The 17,248-nt window shown below is 45.7% G+C and overlaps 1 protein-coding gene across 2 annotated transcripts; it reads right to left on the bottom strand.

Moving 5' to 3' along the window:
* Positions 1-320: 320 nt before the first annotated feature.
* On the bottom strand, positions 321-12,623 carry LOC119437164 (uncharacterized). Of its 2 annotated transcripts, XM_037704236.2 has the most exons (6): positions 12,040-12,621; positions 11,453-11,562; positions 10,079-10,188; positions 3,754-3,912; positions 2,123-2,214; positions 321-1,469 (listed from the first exon to the last, which is right to left on the bottom strand). In XM_037704236.2, exons 1-6 carry the CDS (start codon positions 12,438-12,440, stop codon positions 1,013-1,015), a joined length of 1,329 nt encoding a protein of 442 aa, XP_037560164.1. In that variant the 5' UTR covers positions 12,441-12,621; the 3' UTR covers positions 321-1,012. The 2 variants fall into 2 exon arrangements, with proteins under 2 accessions (XP_037560164.1, XP_049516961.1); XM_049661004.1 differs by lacking the exon at positions 3,754-3,912 and having other exon boundaries at positions 12,040-12,623.
* Between the last annotated feature and the right edge of the window lie 4,625 nt (positions 12,624-17,248).

Genomic DNA, 17,248 nt, shown 5'->3' with positions numbered 1-17,248 from the left:
CGGACATTCCTGTCCAACTTCGCTTAGCATCGCTCCGAGTTTCGTGTTGACTGCATAGCAAATTTTGACGATCGGCTCTAACGCGAGCGCTCTCTATTCGTCTCTATAGCAGAGAGATCCTCCGGGGGAATTACATGTGCAGGGTCTCGTCGTCTTTTTTAGTATCTTCCAGTTCCGGCGTTTCAGTGTCGACAAGCCTTCCTGATGTCATAAACAAGCAGCAGCGGGTAGCGCTTACACAATACCGTGTTGTCTGCCAATAGCAGTCAGGTATCAACACTTAAGCATGGCGCTTTTTTGGTAAACGATAAAACAATAGCTTGTCTTTATTTTATTTCAGATAAACTCATAAAGATGCGTAACAAATTTTAATTTAAGAACGACTGTCAGTTTCTTCCAGAAAGGACGACTAGTGAATACCCTTCGAGAAGTTTTTGAATGTAAAAGAGCAAGAGGTACTCCTATCGACTTCAAATGAAATGCCAAAAGTGGAGCGCGTGGCCAAATGTAGCTAGCACGCGCCTTCTACCAGTGACCACCAGATACAGTCGCGTAGATTATTTGGCTGCAGGAATCGGAGATGCGCTTCCAAGAGACATATCATGGCATCTGTTTTCTTTGATGACAAGCGCTCTCACCTCAACCGCACCGGCTGCGAGCAATATCGAGCTGCACCAGTATAGACAGGTGGAAACATTTTATGAAGTGCCGCTTTAGCGCCAAAACGAGAGAACGAACATCAAAAATTAATTGCAATACTCTTGAGTGCGCATCGTCGCTTTCAGCAGACAAACATCGAAAATTACTGCAGAAGGCGAAGAAAACTATATTCGGCCATGCGCCAGCATTTCATTTGACACCGACAGTACAAACGCCACTATGATGTGCTTATCGCAAGCATAACGGCGTAAGGTCAGAAAATAAAAATATATTACAAAGTAGAGGAAATAATTACACGTACAAAAAGTTGTCAAATAAATTTACAAATCAATAAAAGTTACGTAAAACAATGCTAAAAAAACCTCGGCTCAGCTGATGACCAAGCATCTCGGCCCCCGAAGAGATCTTCCTCGCAGGTACCGACGCCGAACGGCACCGCTTGACGCCTCTTGTCGCAGGGACAACGCCAATGCTGTTGCCAGCGGTTCCCCGGAGGCAGCGTGGTCGAAGGACGACGCTGGTCCAGATGAATTAGGCGCAGCAGGGCCTCCCTGTCCAGGTCTCGGAAAAAGGTCGCCTGGCCCCTGTCCACAGCGAAGTGGTCGTCGCAGTACGCGACTTGAGGCGTGAAACCGTTCCCAAATACGTTACGAAAACGAGGGAACTGCGCTTTTTCCTGGCAACAGAACGGCATGGCCGGTCCTTCCAGGATCTCACGTTGGAACAAAGCCTGTCCACGCGTGCCATCTGCGCCGAACTCTTCCTGCCACGGACAGCTGTCCTGAAACTCGGGCGTCGGGAAGGGGAAGCTGCGACAAGCAAGACGATGTTTTTCTACCACACATTGATTACTAGTGGTAGAACATGGGAAGTCTCAGCCTCGAGCCAGCGTTCCTGCGACGACACCTGTCCTCGTAAGGGCAAGACTTGTTTCTGACGAAAGCAAATCCCCCCTTTCGAAACGCTACGTCCAGACTGGTGCTTCCCTTGTTCATCCACGATTCATCAATTCATACCTCCACAATTCAGTACGTGACCACTGTTTCAGACAAGCGAATGGGTGGCAAGACTAGTGAATGAATGAAACGTGGTAGAACGCTTTCTACCATTGCGCAGTATAAGCAGAGAAATAGATGCTTTATGGCACAGAAAACCTTACTCGTGTCAAGCTAACCGATATTCGCGATATTGTAGCTGTGTCCTACGAAATTTGAAATGGTGTGCTGATGCAGTAAAGGTTGACCGTTGTTAAGTGTTGTGTTTACATATAAAAGTCGATTAGGCTACTCACTTCTGTTTCACTATAATGCATCAATTGGCAATTGGTAACACACGTCACGGAATCGGAGAGTAGTGCCCTTGTGTTTTGCAGTGATCTATAGTATCAGCTTATAAAAAACCATACTCAGAAAAAAAGACAGGGATATGTCATTTGCCAAGGCATGATAAAACTTTCACCAACCTGTAGGGTCCGAACGAGGTGAGAGTGAACGGTGTGTGGTCGCCCAGACATGCGACGTCCTGTATTCTACAAGGAAACACTACTGGGTGGGTCTGCAAAGGAAGATAGAAAAACAATAAAAAAATTATAAGTTTTACGTGACAAAACCACGATCTGATTATGAGGCACGCCGTAGTGGGGGACTCCGGAAATTTGGACCACCTAGGGTTCTTTAACGTGAACCTAAATCTAAGTAAACGGGTGTTTTCGCATTTCGCCCCGAAAAACAATTTAGTCTTATTCCGTTACATATACCAATATTCTCAATCACACTGGTTCAAAAGACCAAATTAATGAAGGAAGCAAATATTTGCTTGATCAATAATTCTGACACTGGGAAGGTCTTAGTCACCGCAGTACATGAACATCCTATCATTAATGACATTCAGGCGTTCTGCGTGCCAAAGTCACGCTCTAAAGCACGCTTTAGATCGTGGATTTCACTCCGGATTAACTTTGGCCAGCTGGGTTTCTTAAACGCGCACTTCAATCTATAAGTACACGAGCGCTTTTGCATTCCTAACCCATCGAAATGCGACCGCCGGGGCCGGAGTTGAACCCGCGACCTGGAGCTCAGGAGCGCAACGCTATACCCACTGCGCAACCCACGGCGGGTACTATATATTTCATTTGCATGTATCTAAACATATTTGTGACTACTCTCCCTAACCACAGAATGTGCGGCCGCCGCCTCCGCCTAGAAATCAAATAGTTAGAAATGCGGTTTTCTTTCCGTCTTCCTTTTTCTTTCACGGCGGCGCACTTGCAGAGGCGGTTTTGTGCACCCCGATTCCCATGGAAGTCCCAGAGTCTTTCGCGCTCTCCTGAGTGCAGGATCAACGCTTGCGACGGGGAAGAACTCCACAGGTGAAGTCATTTTGAGGGCGGGACGAGGAGCTTCAAGAAAGGCGCGGATATTCCTATGAAATTTCAGCTGTGTGTGCAGCGCCGATCAGTAACACTTTGCGAAGACGCTTCTCTCCGCGCGATCCACGCACCGCGCTTGACTGCTTGCAATGTTCCAACCTCGGTGAGCGGCCGTTTAAGAGCCTCTCGCCGAGCATATTGGCGCCGTTAACGGCAGCTGCTATAGGCAACGAAGCTGTATACAGTGCCAGAGACGAAGTGGAGTGATACCTTCAGACATGAACTTTAGCTGCTTCCTGACTTTAGATCGGACTTTCGTTGCTCACCATGCCTTAGGGGGACGCACACTCGTGAATGACTGGATGACAGTAACACTTGTCAGTCATCGCAGCTTCCCTTAACGCAGTGACGCAGATTCTTAGGTGGCGAACAAGTAGCTGTCGCGTTAGAGTTTGGAGTAAGTTCGACTGGATAATACTCGTATAAGATCCGGAGGTGAATTAACCGAAATGTAAGGTATTTTTTTCTTGGTGAGTTTACGTTGAGGCTGCTTTATCGCCTACTCCAAGAGAAGCATAATATAGCTAAGTATTTGTCTGGCGGGAGAAATTCTACACCTTTTCCTATATTCAAGCACGTGTATCTGTATTACAAGTATGCAAGGTCACTTTCAGTACATTCCCGCCGAAACAAAGGTGAGAGACTGCCGTCTGAACTAGTCTCACCTGGTGGCTGTCCGAAAGGAGTTCCTGAACGAAGCCCTCTTTGAGATGAATCAACACTGGCTTCGCACCGACTGGCCAGCAGTCCTCCGACAGTTGGAGAATGCGCACCGTCACCTGGTAGCGGACGTGAGCGCGTGCTGGAGCCGCACGAACACAAAACTAGAAAATAAATACCAATTAATGGCCCACACCTATGAATTTCCCCAGAGCTACGGCAATAAGCCTAATGCAAGCACAGCGTAAAAAAAAACCAATGAAGAGAGAAACTGAGAAAGACGGGGAGGTTACCAGATGCCCGTCCTCTCAGTCTGCGCCCACTGAGGGAAGGGGATAAACTGAAAGTACTCCAGGACTGTCAAAGCCAAGAAGCGTGTGAAAGTTTGATACTGATATCTAATTTTAACGTAACATTAGACATGCCCATAAAACGGTGGAGTTTTACGTGCCAAAATCACGATCGCATTACCAGGCACACCGTAGTGAGAGGACTCCGAATTAGTTTTGACAAACTGGGGATGTTTAATGTGCACCTAAATCTATGTACACGAGCTCTTTTTTTTTGCATTTAGCCCCCAATAAAATACGGCTTCCCATATTTACATATCTTACCTATGCAGTGCGAATTAGTTAAATTAAACCTATTTTTACTCCTTGTAGGTTTCTTCAGTGAAGTGCGCACAAATGCACCACCTTTGCCCGAACGACCTACCGAAAAAGGAACATTGCTACTTGAACACAGACAACATTAAGGAATAACTGATTTTCAATGTGACGTACACAGCGCAACCATATTCTTCAAACGAAAATATTTAGGAAGAACTTTGCCATTGGTGTATACAAATATGCCTTTATACAATGACGAATCATTGAATGCGTAGCCCTCTGAGCAGTTCTTTATTAAACTGCAGCGATTCCTCCATATCGGCCTGCAAAGGAAGAAATGCTATCGTGCGCATATTGGACGCATGGACATAATCCGTACAAAAAAATGCCAAACTTCGGAAACGACAGGATCAGGCAAAAAGCCAACATCAAGCAATGCTGCGATGTAGCGTATGAAAGGAAAAATTGTCATCCACCCGAAGGTAGCACGAAGCTATATATTTATACATACGTGTATATACAAAGGAAACACATACAGGCCTCACAGAAAGAGAAACGTATGTATGTAGTACAATTTATTCTAGCAGATTTAAAATAAAAAATACTTGCAATTCTGTGCGACTCAATATTTGGGGCGCGAATTAATGTGAAGCAGAAAGACAGGTAGGGGGTACCTGCGCGATGATTTTCCAGTCAAAAAAGCTTTTCCAGTTCCTGTAAAAATGTCTCACAGTCCTAGTTCAACCACTTCACCGCCTCTGCATGCAAGCAGAGCCACAGTGGTTGAGCCGGTGCGGTTGAAAGAGCAACCGCTTAAAAATAACGCTCTCAAATTAACACTGACACTAAGCTACTTTTTACGGTCAATTCCAAGCTGCGAGAAAGTCCCCTGCACATGTGTGTAAAGTGTTAAGTAGAAATTCGCAACGATTTGCTTACTGTTACGATCATAAAATTTAAGTAACCGCTCGAATGAGTGTTTGAAGGGCCTCTCACGACAACTTAGCAATTTACTACGGCGCTCCTCACGCGCCTCATAACTCACAATTTCCCAGCATGTTTCTCCCAAATCAGTAAATGTTTGGTGGAGAGAAATAAGATGCGGAAAGTGGAGAGGTGAACCGAAGGACAAACATGCAATGTGCTACCGTAACACAAATGGTTTCCAGCAGAACGTATGGACACGGACAGAAAGGGACGGGTCGTCGTCCCTTTCTGTCCGTGTCCATACGTTTTGCTGGAAACCATTTGTGCTATGTGCAACCAACGAGCTCAGGCAAACACTATTCTGAAGTGCTACCGTAACTTTTATCTACGAATACGTCTTAGCTCGCAACTGCAAACGTTTTCTTCCTGCGGCAACCACCAAGTACAATCACAGTTGGTACAAATTTGACCCTTTCTTAGGTATCAAGCCCGCCCTTCCCGTTTTGTTTTATTGAAATAAACGTATGAGGAAGATGTAGTCACCCTAAAGTGGCGATGGCTAATCCTTTTTTGCATAGCAGTAAGAAAATAACGTAATCAGGCTTGCGCGTGCTCAATTAGATGTATTTTCTTATAATAAATTATGTTTGTTAGTAATTTTGTAAGTTAATGATTACCTTGTAAACTGGGTAACGCTCACATAATTCAATTACTTATTTCAGTAAGCGATTACATGTTCGACCAAACAAGCTATATAAACAGGGGACGTAGCTTTGAGCACTGAAACTTGGCGGCAACTACAATGTCCAAAGGTACGAAAACATGTACAGTCGCGAGCAATACGAAAGTCAACAGTATTTTTTTTTAAATGACGATAACTCGTGACGCATGGGCTCAAATTTAAGAACTTGATACATAGATTTGTTGAACATTTATGTCACTGCACACCGTCATTAAGGGCTTGTGTGTTTAGCCGCTACAGGTGTTTGAAAAAAAAAATGGTGTTCCCTTTCGTATCGCCGACGATAGTAGTACATGGGTTGCCTCCTTCCCACAATCAGCGTCCTGCAGCTACAGCTCGGTCAACAGAACATGACAGGCTTGCAGATGTGTACCGCGCTCTTCAAGGTTTAAAATCTAAGCTTTTCATTAATGGATTTATCTTTCTTTAGCTCTTTTAAGCGGCCTTCATAGGCGGTAAGAGCCGCTGCTCAATTCTTCGCTTAGTGTAGTCTGACTTCTCAGCCGTAGACAAGTTTCTGGCACATGGATGTTGTTATCTGTTTCATATACCATGCGTCTCACGTAACTTGTGCCAACGTTTAAAAGTATATAAGTGCCGCCACTTAGTTAGACAGAACCAATTAAAATGTAATATTTGCAGTCGTTTGGAACAACTCAGACGATTTTTTTTATTTTTCGCCTAATTACAAAATTTGTCAACAGCGTATTCGCTGTGCAGTCTCAAGCGCGATCCCACATAACAGCATGACAGCGTAAGGTGGCGGGCGATAGACGTTGCTGTTATTGCAATACTGCGGTGCCTTCGAGGAAACGCTTTATATTCAGTAATTAGGGACATTACAGAGAACCCTGACCGCGCCACCACCGTAGGACGCCCCGTGAGGTCTATAATGCGGGAGCCTTGCATGCAGGCGTGAATTCAAGATTCCAATACATAACATTTGGAATTCTCAATATGACGCAACCACTGACGTAAAGCACTGACTGCGCATGCACAAAGCTGAGTCGAGGTCACAGAGTACAATACAATGCATAGCCGGTTCAGCTGATAACGCTTCCTTGATGCGGTGAAGGCCATCTTCGCTACTCGTAGCACAAATAGCGACAACCCGCATTACTCGGCGCGGGTAACTCGTTACCAGGCGAGGTTCTTTCGCTGAGCACTGTGACGGCACCCGTAGTCGCTGCGCTCAGCTCCCGTCTTTTAAATTTGAGTGGAACGTTTAGTACAACGAAGCACAGCAAAACCTAGGTGCTCCAGCTGTCTCTTCACTCAAACCGCGATTGAACATTACAGCGTGCCACGACAAATGTGTAGCATGACAGCCTTGCGAAACGAGGCGGTATAAAATGGACGCAATAGATTTCAGGTGGCGACAATTATCAAACAACGGAACAATGCACAGTGTTTTTGTAATCAGGCAATGGACACGCTGCTGCGTTTTTCTTGTTTTTCTATACGCGGCCGCATAGCAGCCGCTTGTCAAGGTGTCTGTTATCCAATTTTTTAGCGCAAGGCGCGTTGAATCAGTGCTAGCAGAGTGGAGAAGAGGAAAATGGGAGAGGCACTACCGAAAGTCTGTTGTGAAAAGAGAGCAGCGGGGGCAGATAGATAGCCCTTAACAGTTCGCTGCATTGTTAAGGGTGCCGAGCAAGTGCGTTGGCGAATGCAGCAGTCGGCGCTTCTCTATCTCGCTACATAGGCGAGACGAAGCAAAAAAAAAAAAATAAACGCGTGCCGGAATTGAAACAGCGCAGTAGCGTTAATCTTATCAGCGAGTTCGATCTCCTTTCGATGAAAATGCTCGGCCACCAACCGATCAATCGCAGCGACTCCTGCAGGCTCAGATCTATCGTTTTGCGATTGATTCGTTACCTCTACATTACGAAGACGGCAATTTTGTAACAATTTTGGACTGTTTCCAGACGCGGTTAACGCGACCTAAAAGTAGAGTGTTCGAAACTTGTATATCCCTTAGAATATTTAAAGCGACACTTCAATTCAACCGCAAATTGCTTTTGACTGCAAAATTGTCCAGGAATTCTGGCGGTTACCGTCAACTCCCATTCTTCAAATTTGGAAACGTTTTGCTGCCACACAATACAATATCACTCATCTGGGATCGAGAGCTCGGCCCACGGAAACTTTCTTCGGGACGTTTCTTAAAGGATGCCCACTGACAATTCGCCCAAAAAAACAGCACTTACAAACCAAGCACTGACGGCCGCTAGGCGACAGTATAGTGTCCCGAGTCCGTGGTTATGCAAGTTTTATCGCGCTAACTCTGATTGTTCTCCCCATTTTCATTCGCATGTCGAGCCGACACTCCACTGCATCTATTACCTAAAGGAAATGAGGGAGATAATCACACTGTTACGACTGACATCAAGTACGACCGTCTTGGTCGATCAGTGCTATCGTTTTTACTACATCACTGCTGACAATGCAATGAAACGGCGCTCTGTATAGCACGTATTTTGTAACCTAAATATACATACATTCACACAGACTAACTATGACAAGGAGCTCATGATTCTTTTGGGAGCTAATCTGATAACGACGGTAGAACGCTGCTAGCTACCGCACATGATTAGCTAATCGCGATGAAATTCGTACCCCAAGTTGTTCGGCCAGACTTCCTCACATGTTCAACACCATCAAATCGAACAAATCAACCAGATACGCCGGGAATAGAAAGCGTTACGCAAGCAGCATACGGAGTCCTTAATCCGTTACAAAGGAAGCTATACACAAGATGCTGCAGTTGGTAGTATACCACCCAACAATCAAACACGGTAGTGCGTTATACTCGTTCGTTCACAAGCATCGCCATGTCAGCGGGGAAGAGCTTCATATAAATGTGTTTCAGCGATGTTGAGGCCACTGCATAGCATCTCGTCGGCGCTGAAAGGTAATGACTTTGCGTTGATACTCGCGGCAACCACCTCCTTGACGTCAGCCAGCATGCGATGTGCAGCGCAGCTAGCCATTCACCTGTTGCGCCGAAGAAATCCGGCGGAGAAAAGCACCGACCATTTACAGCAGTTCCGCTTGTGGAGCAACGCAAAGACGGCTATTCACCGAAAATCTTGATGTAGTGGCTGCTCACATGCAGCAACTATCCTGAAGCGTGCTCAACACTGCCGTCAAACATGACGTCATCTCCTCCATCCACGTTACTAGAGTCGCCCAATTTGAAAGATTACGAACATCTTCGCCCATGTGCATCCAAACCACTCCAGTCTGACCCAATGAAGTTTAGGTTATCGCCTGGTAGGGCTCCCATCGGCAGTTGGGCGAATGGGTGTACCACAGGAGTACGCTAAAATGTTTACACAACCTCTAATCAAGCGTGCGAAGCAATCCAGACTGGTTCAGGGTAGACAGGGAAGTGCTACGACGGGCTACCAGGTCAAGTGTAACCAGGTAAAGCCCGGTTGGCTACCACGCACTGGGGAAAATAATTCAAACATTAAATGGAGGTTTTACGTGCCACATTCACGATCTCATTATGAGACACGCCATAGCAGAGGGCTTCGGATTAATTTTGCCCACTTCGCGTTCTTTAACGTGCGCCCACTGCACGGTACCGGAGCTCTCTTGGGGCGCTTGCGGCCGGAATCGAAACCGCAACCTCTATAGCTCAGCATCGCAAAGCCATAGCCACTGGGCTATCGCGGTGGGTGGGAAAGGGAGAAAGATGACTGAAAGATCAGAAGGGAGAAGTTCACAGTATGCACGGACAGACGCGCATTGAAGCGTTCATCGTTCAGCTCATGGCAAGCGGTCATATAGGAGGTTCACGAAAATAAAGGGCACATAGCGATCACAAAAGCTATTATTGTTAAATTTCCTGCTTCTTCACGGCAGCTTTGATCACAGTCTGCTACAGCACGATTGGGCTTGCGCACGCGAATTCCGTGACCTAAGCGAGCCGTAGCATTAACAATGCCCCCCTAACCGTGTAGCCAAATGCTTGCATTCAAATGGTAAGTACACATTTCTGTTCACTAAGTTTATGGTGTAACCAATACAAGCACTAGCACTCACCGACGAACTCCGCAACCTTTCTTTGAGATGCGCAGACAAGTCGAGGTGCAGTGTGGACTTGGCCCAGCCGAAACCGTCGAGCAGGTTTGGCTGCGGTGCCACATACGTCGCTGCGTGAAAAGTGAATGCACCGATTTTTAGCTAGACAAATCACTCCACACTCGCGGATATACGGGGTGAATAATAACGCCAGCAGTAAAGCTCAAAAACAGGCGAGCGACTTCGCAAATTAAGGAACCGGCGAGTCCGGGAGGAAGCATGGACAATTAGAAGTTCAAGCTGAAACTGGTTTCCGAATGACTAATCTGGAAAAACATACCATTTGCAAAACAGTTCTGCGCATGCTCGAGAAAGGTATTTTCCAAACTAAAGCGTTATTCTGGGCTTTCCAGCATTGTCCAAGAAACAATCAGATTTCGTAGACTGGTGCCAACGTGCTTGTTTTTACCTTGAGACACCATAAGCGACTGCCCAGTGCTGAAGAGCGTGCGTTCTAGCTCGCGTTATCGCTATCTCGTGAAACGCAAGTGACTCAGCCCTACTCAGCTGGTCGAGAAGCGGTCAAATATCACCGAGAGCAATAACGGCATATGCCTTGTTTTCCAATCGGATTTTCCAGTGCTGGTTGCTGCACGGAATCGGGCGCGCACTATTTTGCAAGTGGTCTATTGTTCTAAACAGTCCATATCCAGCAAGTGGAAAATTAGACTCGCTCCCTTTAACATATATTTCCGTGTCAGAATGTACTGCAACATTGGGGTGCACAAATGTCTGCATTCTGGATGTAACGCACCCACCGCAGTGGGTAATGGAAACGTGGACCTGGTGCTTATCAATAGGGCGTTGTTTAACTCATTGAGGCACCAATACTTTTACGTAAAGGAGCGGACTGTTGTCATATACAGGGTGTTTCAGTTAACTTGGGCCAAACTCTAAAAATATGCAAATGGTACGTAGCTGCTCAGAACCAAGCTAATGTTTGCCGTCGCTTGGAGATGCTCAGATTATTTTTTTCATTCCGCCTATTTAGATAATTAGTCTTAATTAATTAATCAACTTCTCATATTATAACTAGACGAAAGGTGTCAATGAGAAAATTGTAGAGCAACATGAAAAACTACCGATACAGCTTTCTGTTGATCAATACGGGCGACATAAAAGTGTTTTTTCGAGCGTAAAAGAAGCCCGCGAATACACGAGAAGTGCCTCGAGTGGCCAGTAACCGCAATAAAGCAGCAATAAAGCGCAAAACATCATATATATAACACTGCACACGTTGGCCACAAGCAATTAGTTCCCGCCACAATTATTCTAGGGCCGTAGCAGAAACAGTGTAAAAATTCGAATAGGAATGAGATTCGCTATCCAACTCACCGATGTCTTCAGACGAGCTACTTTTCTCTTCATAAAGCGGAACGTCCACAGAGACGAAGTAGCGCTGCAGCACTTTCATCCCCTGGAGTTGCACGTGAAGGCAGCGGGAACTGCACGAGGGACAAAAGCATTTTCTTTCACCTAAATGAACGTTTCATAGGGAACCGACGGTCGAGCATTCAACCCGTGGTGAGATTCACAACTGTTGTATATTGTTCACTTTGATTTTTCGTAGCTGCAAACCGGTTCTTTTTACCTTCCGAAACCAATAACTTGCCCTTTGAAGACCTCAGTGGTGCCGATAAATGCTATAACAAGGGATGGATGGTGAGAATACAAAGAGGGATTTGAAAAAGATGCAAAGCGAACAATTGAGTCGCGCACCAATTAGAGAGTCTAGTTGATCATACGAACGGGAGTCAATGGCAGTGCATCGTTCCCCCTTACAGCCTTTCAGCTTTGATTGAAAGCTTTCTGGTGATCTTTCATATGCCGTTGCAAGCAGTCCGAACACGCCCAATGCTTAAGCAAGAACATGACAGCGAAAGGAGCAGCGAAACAGCCATTTGATATTTATAAGAGCATACCTTTCGTGCACGCTAGCCGACAGAACGCCATCGCTGCCGACGATGATCTTAGCGTTCCCATTGTTGCAGCCGATTCCACTTCGACATGGGTGAAACATCCTGGTCTCCAGCAATTGCTTACAGTGAGCCGCTGTCACCATTTCGGCGATGACGTTGGGCACAGACGTCAGACACGGCCGCACGAAGTTTCTTGAAGATTGTGCTGGCGGCGTAATAGGCGCCTTCTCCTCATTAAGGGAGCCTGGAAGTTCCTTACGGTAACTTGGGGGGCTTTCCGGTTCTCCCTTAAAGAGGTCATAATCATCCAAAGGCGGCAAAGTCATGCGCTCTGCAGCCCTGCTGATGGAGTCCCACAGAATACGCCTCGGCGACGCCCCCCCATCAACCATTGCCGTTTCCATGAGCACTTCACGAGCACAAAGCGGAGCGCTCAAGGGTGAACCCGCTGTAGCACAAGCTGTTATGGAGAGAAGCGCTAACTGGGCTAACTGCTTGACGTGGCCTACTGCTCTTTCCTCGATGAGCTCGACGTGTCAATGCGTCCTAGGGTGGCGCTGCCGCCGAGAAATTGGCGCGAAGAAAAGCGATATGCTCAGTTACGTGACGTCACTTTGCGAGGCCAATAGATGGGCAAGTTGACGTTGACGTGGTGCAGTCAGAAATTAAAAATGACGTGAGTTTATCGCCAATGCGAGAACGTCCTCGATGTTGCAGGGTAATTTTGACAATAGGGAACCAGCGCTGGCCAGGAAGCGCTACCGCTGTTTATGTATGAAACAAGAAAATTCAGACAGACGCTTCTGACATCATTTAGTTAAACCAATGCGTCCAGCTAGGGCCCCATCGGGCGCGCGCTGGCAGAGGAGCGCATGCGCTCTCCCGTTATAGAATGCCGGCGCATAGTTAGCTGAAGGCTGAAGCCTGTGGGTAAAGAAAGATACGGATTTTTTGCGAAAGTCAACGAAGATTATGATTTAGTCGATGGATGGGAAGAGTGGAGAGGGCGCAGACACTGTTGCGCCGCCTGTTGATTGATCACAGTGCTACTATAGTTGGACTGCGAAACGGCTCCAGTATCCCCTCTTTATCGAATAGGTTCTCTGTATACTCACATCAGAAGCTAGCAATATGACCCTAAAAGTCACCGCTAAATTTGCTGGCTGCAATTCCCAGCATGTATTAGTAAATTCTGATGATTCTGGGCGCTCGGCTGTGGGTTGGGGCTCTGTTGTTGGCACTCGTCTTTAGAGCGCTGCGTGGTCACCCATACTTTTTTCTTTTCTAAAAGTGTGTTGAAGATGAAGCTATGGTAAGGCCATAGCGGTGACTATGACTAGACATAAACGTTTGGTTTTCGAAGGCTATTTAATCCACGTCTGATAATTCAAAATTATTCACACAATCGTATCACGTTTTTTCGGTCCCTTCTTCACATGTCGTGACGCCAACATGGTTATGCACTGGACATCACCAAGGCTAACCCCCGTATTCACAAACGCACCTCGACTCGACCCTCCACTCGAAATGCTCCTTGATGGCGGCTTTTCATTTCACAAATCGCCCTCCACTCGAAACGCGCCTTGAGTGAAGGAAACCTCGAGCGTTTTACTCGAGAATCTCAAGGTAGCCCCGCAGCTACCTTGAATCGCTCCTTGAGTGAAGATAGTGCGCAAACATGGCTGCGTCGAGATCTGTCGCTCGCCTCTTCGGCTTTTTCAGATGCACGCCAGTTGCCTCCGCAGCTTTTCTTTCGTTAACGATTCCAAGCATCTTCAAGGGCATCGTTTTACGGACCGGTGCAATCCTGTGGAGCGCTTCGACAACGGAGTAATTCTACTGTGGCACCGAGACAGACCGGCCGTCCTGTCAAGAAGACTGCCAGCTAGTGCAGTGACCTGTCGTCTTATTCCGTGCATGAACCAGTTGATGACCTGCATACGTGTATTCTTCGTGCGAGTGCTCCGAAACTACTATCAGCGCCAGTTCCGTGTTTCTCGCGGGGGATCATACAAAGCCGCACCATTTGAAACGCTGCACGATACATAACTGCGGCGCACTTCGAACCTATGAAAAGAAAACAACTGCGAAGATTCCTGCCGTTAGTGGGTGCCTGTGTGCTCGATTGCTGGATGCTGGTCTGGCTGCGCGAGCGCCTGAATTCGCTCCACCTGAGCGGTTTGTACTCGTGTGCATCACTTACTACGCTATTCCAAGGACGGCGTAGCGTACCACAGCAAGGCGAGCTTCTCTAAAAACGACCAGGTGCGTTCACTTTTCTGTTTCTCTATAATTTCATGCAGTTAGTTGCTATAGGGAAACCAAAAAAGTCTACTGTTTTTTGCGTGGGACGTGTGACAGTAGCTGTTATTTACAGTCGTTAGTAATAATTACGTGATCCTTGCTTCAAAATATTTAGTTTAATTAGCTTATGTTTATGAACATCCAAGCCCAACGAGGAAGTGAGCAACCATGAAATGGTTATCATAATTATACCTGCACGTATACAGAGGGAATGTAATATTTTATTCCAATACAAAACATTGAATAACAATACAACAGAGGATAGTTTTTATACCTCACATTATCTTTATTGTAATAAAAGAAAGCTGTAGCAGTTGACTCAGCTCCTAATACAGAAAACGCTAGCAAGTGGTAGCAGATATATGTCACATATATTTGTTGTGCACATTCCAGCTATTAGTTAGTGCATTATGTAAGTGTTAGATTGGTGTATGTCGGTCTGGCTGTGCAAACGCCAAACCAGCCTAAAACTGTATCTTTGCAAATATGAATGAAAACAGTCCGACCTTATCAATGTCAAAAAAAAATCGGCTTCCTGAACACAACGAAAATCTTTAACGAATTTATTTACTTCGAAAAGTAAACTGATGAAAACGAATACTGTACCTAAGCTAGTTTTTATGTGCGTTAACATCATTGTATGTTTATAACCAACCCCATCTCTTATGCAGGAACCAGGCTGCCAACGCAACCACGCAGAGCAACTGCCTTTTCAAGGGTGCTGCGCTTGCATTGGTGTGCAAGTGGAGAAGAGTGGAGCTCCAGTTAATGTTTACTGCTGCACTGTAGTCGTTGTCGCACTATTTTGGCTAAAACAACTATCTCCTTTCTGACATCCTAACAGCTCAAACATCACCACTAAAGGCATTTTTCATAAATCTGCCTTCATAGGCACCTTGCAGCTTAAGTCTGTATTTTTCATCCAGGTTTCTTTTCTTAAGCCATATTTAATAAAGCAGTCTGTATCACTGAATAATTTCTTGTCAGTCCAAGTGTCAATCTCTGAAACAATAAATTAAAATTATCCTCGTCTTTTTGTGTTCTGACAGGATTGCAAAAAGAGCGTGGACTCTGATCCTACAAACACAAGCAGTAGCACTACTCACAAAGCTATTCTAGAATAAAACGCCATCCGTGTTCTAGACAGTAGACTAGCAGTGTTCTAAACAGTAGCATACCGTCGGGTGTGGCCACCCGACGGTATGCAGTGGTAAATTCTTACAGAATATACGCTGTTTCAGCTCCGTTTCTAACTTCAGCTTAAACAATAATTATGAAGGCCGGAACAATGAATTTGTTCCATTCGATGCGGATCACAGTTGGCTTCCATGGGGCTTGCAGAAGTTCAGTAATTGACCGAGGAACAGAGCGTGTCTTGTAGGATCCCACAACAGGCCAAATGGTGATGCTGACTGTCACAATGGCTTTGCTGAAAAATACAATTTACAGCGCATCACTACCATGAGTTCCGCAAAGCTGAGAACAACCATTAAAATTACGGTATATTTCTGGATGCACACTTGCTCATGCAAAAGTAGCTTCAACATTCCACTAAATACTAAAGTGCTGCATTACAAATTGCGGGCAGTAAGAAAGCTCACGTCTCAGCCGTAACACTTTATGGGCAACTCATGACTTCGCACATCATAATCATGACTATGTTCTTCAAAACAATAATATATGACTGTTGAAGAGGAATGAAATATGAGGTTCATTTCATTATGGCATAGCTGTTTCATGTTTGCTGTTTTAAATAACACGGCGTGCATTTCACCATTTTGTCAATGTGGCCATAAATAACATCAATATTATTAATGATAAGTATGAAAAATAAGCACAGACTAACTACCGGGCTGATCAGTCAAGTACTTCCGCAGCACCTAAGTTCTTTCAGGGAAGCGAGATGGTGCCTTTCCATAGGCAGACACCGTATCTATCGATGCTTTCACGTCAGTTGCATGTCTTACCGTGCAACACAGACGTTGATTTTTTTCCATCAGCTGGTCTTTCCAAGGCCCACATCCTGCAGCAGAATACCAAAAATTATATGTACATAGGGCGTTCGCACGCCAAGTTCAGTGCAGCTAAGCAACTGAAACGAAAAGACATAGCACAACTAAAAAAAAAATGTGCGCGTTGAGTGAACTTGAAAGCACAGTTTATGGAACCTGCAGGAGATGCTACGACATAGCACATTGAAAAAGGTAAAACGACCAAACACTAATGCTGGTATTGAACTACTGAGAAGTGAATTTTCGGAAGAATAAAAGATTGTGGAGCGTATATGGGAAGTGAAGCAGCACTGGAAATGCAGGCACCAGTGCTGGTTCACTGACGATGTGTGCTACAATTTGAACAAACCGACTAACCACCACGGCTTCTAAAATAAAGTACAGGACTGAAAAACGTTTGTTTCCTTAAAACTGCCGGAGCTACGCACACAACGATATGCATTCTGCCACATGTATATTACAACTGCTTCTTCTCTACTGAAATATTTCCTACGCGATAGTGGAATGATCATCGGACACAGTCGTGGAGCGGTGCCTTGTGCATTTATGTTTAAACAACTGAACCGATAACAGATTGTCGCGCCGAATCTCCCACAAGCTCCAATGCAAAAAAAAAGGAATGTCTCGCGCAATCTTATGCTGCTTCGAATAGTCTGCTTCGGGTGCTAATGCCCGCAGCATGAGCAACTAGAGCCAGTCATGCTTGGATACATCGGCCACGTTTTATTGATAGCGCGGCGGCAACTTCACGAGAGCCGCAACAGCGTAATATGCTTCCATGCAGAAACTGCTCACTCACCCTTATTTTTTGTCCTGTTGCTTTCAGAAAGCTTTCAGCAGCACATGGTCTTGAAGTTAAACAAAGCTGCCCATCGGCTGTTCCATGCGTTGGAACC

Source organism: Dermacentor silvarum, chromosome 1 (assembly GCF_013339745.2).
Source record: "Dermacentor silvarum isolate Dsil-2018 chromosome 1, BIME_Dsil_1.4, whole genome shotgun sequence".
Taxonomy (NCBI): domain Eukaryota; kingdom Metazoa; phylum Arthropoda; class Arachnida; order Ixodida; family Ixodidae; genus Dermacentor; species Dermacentor silvarum.
This window is presented reverse-complemented; position numbering and strand designations above follow the sequence as displayed.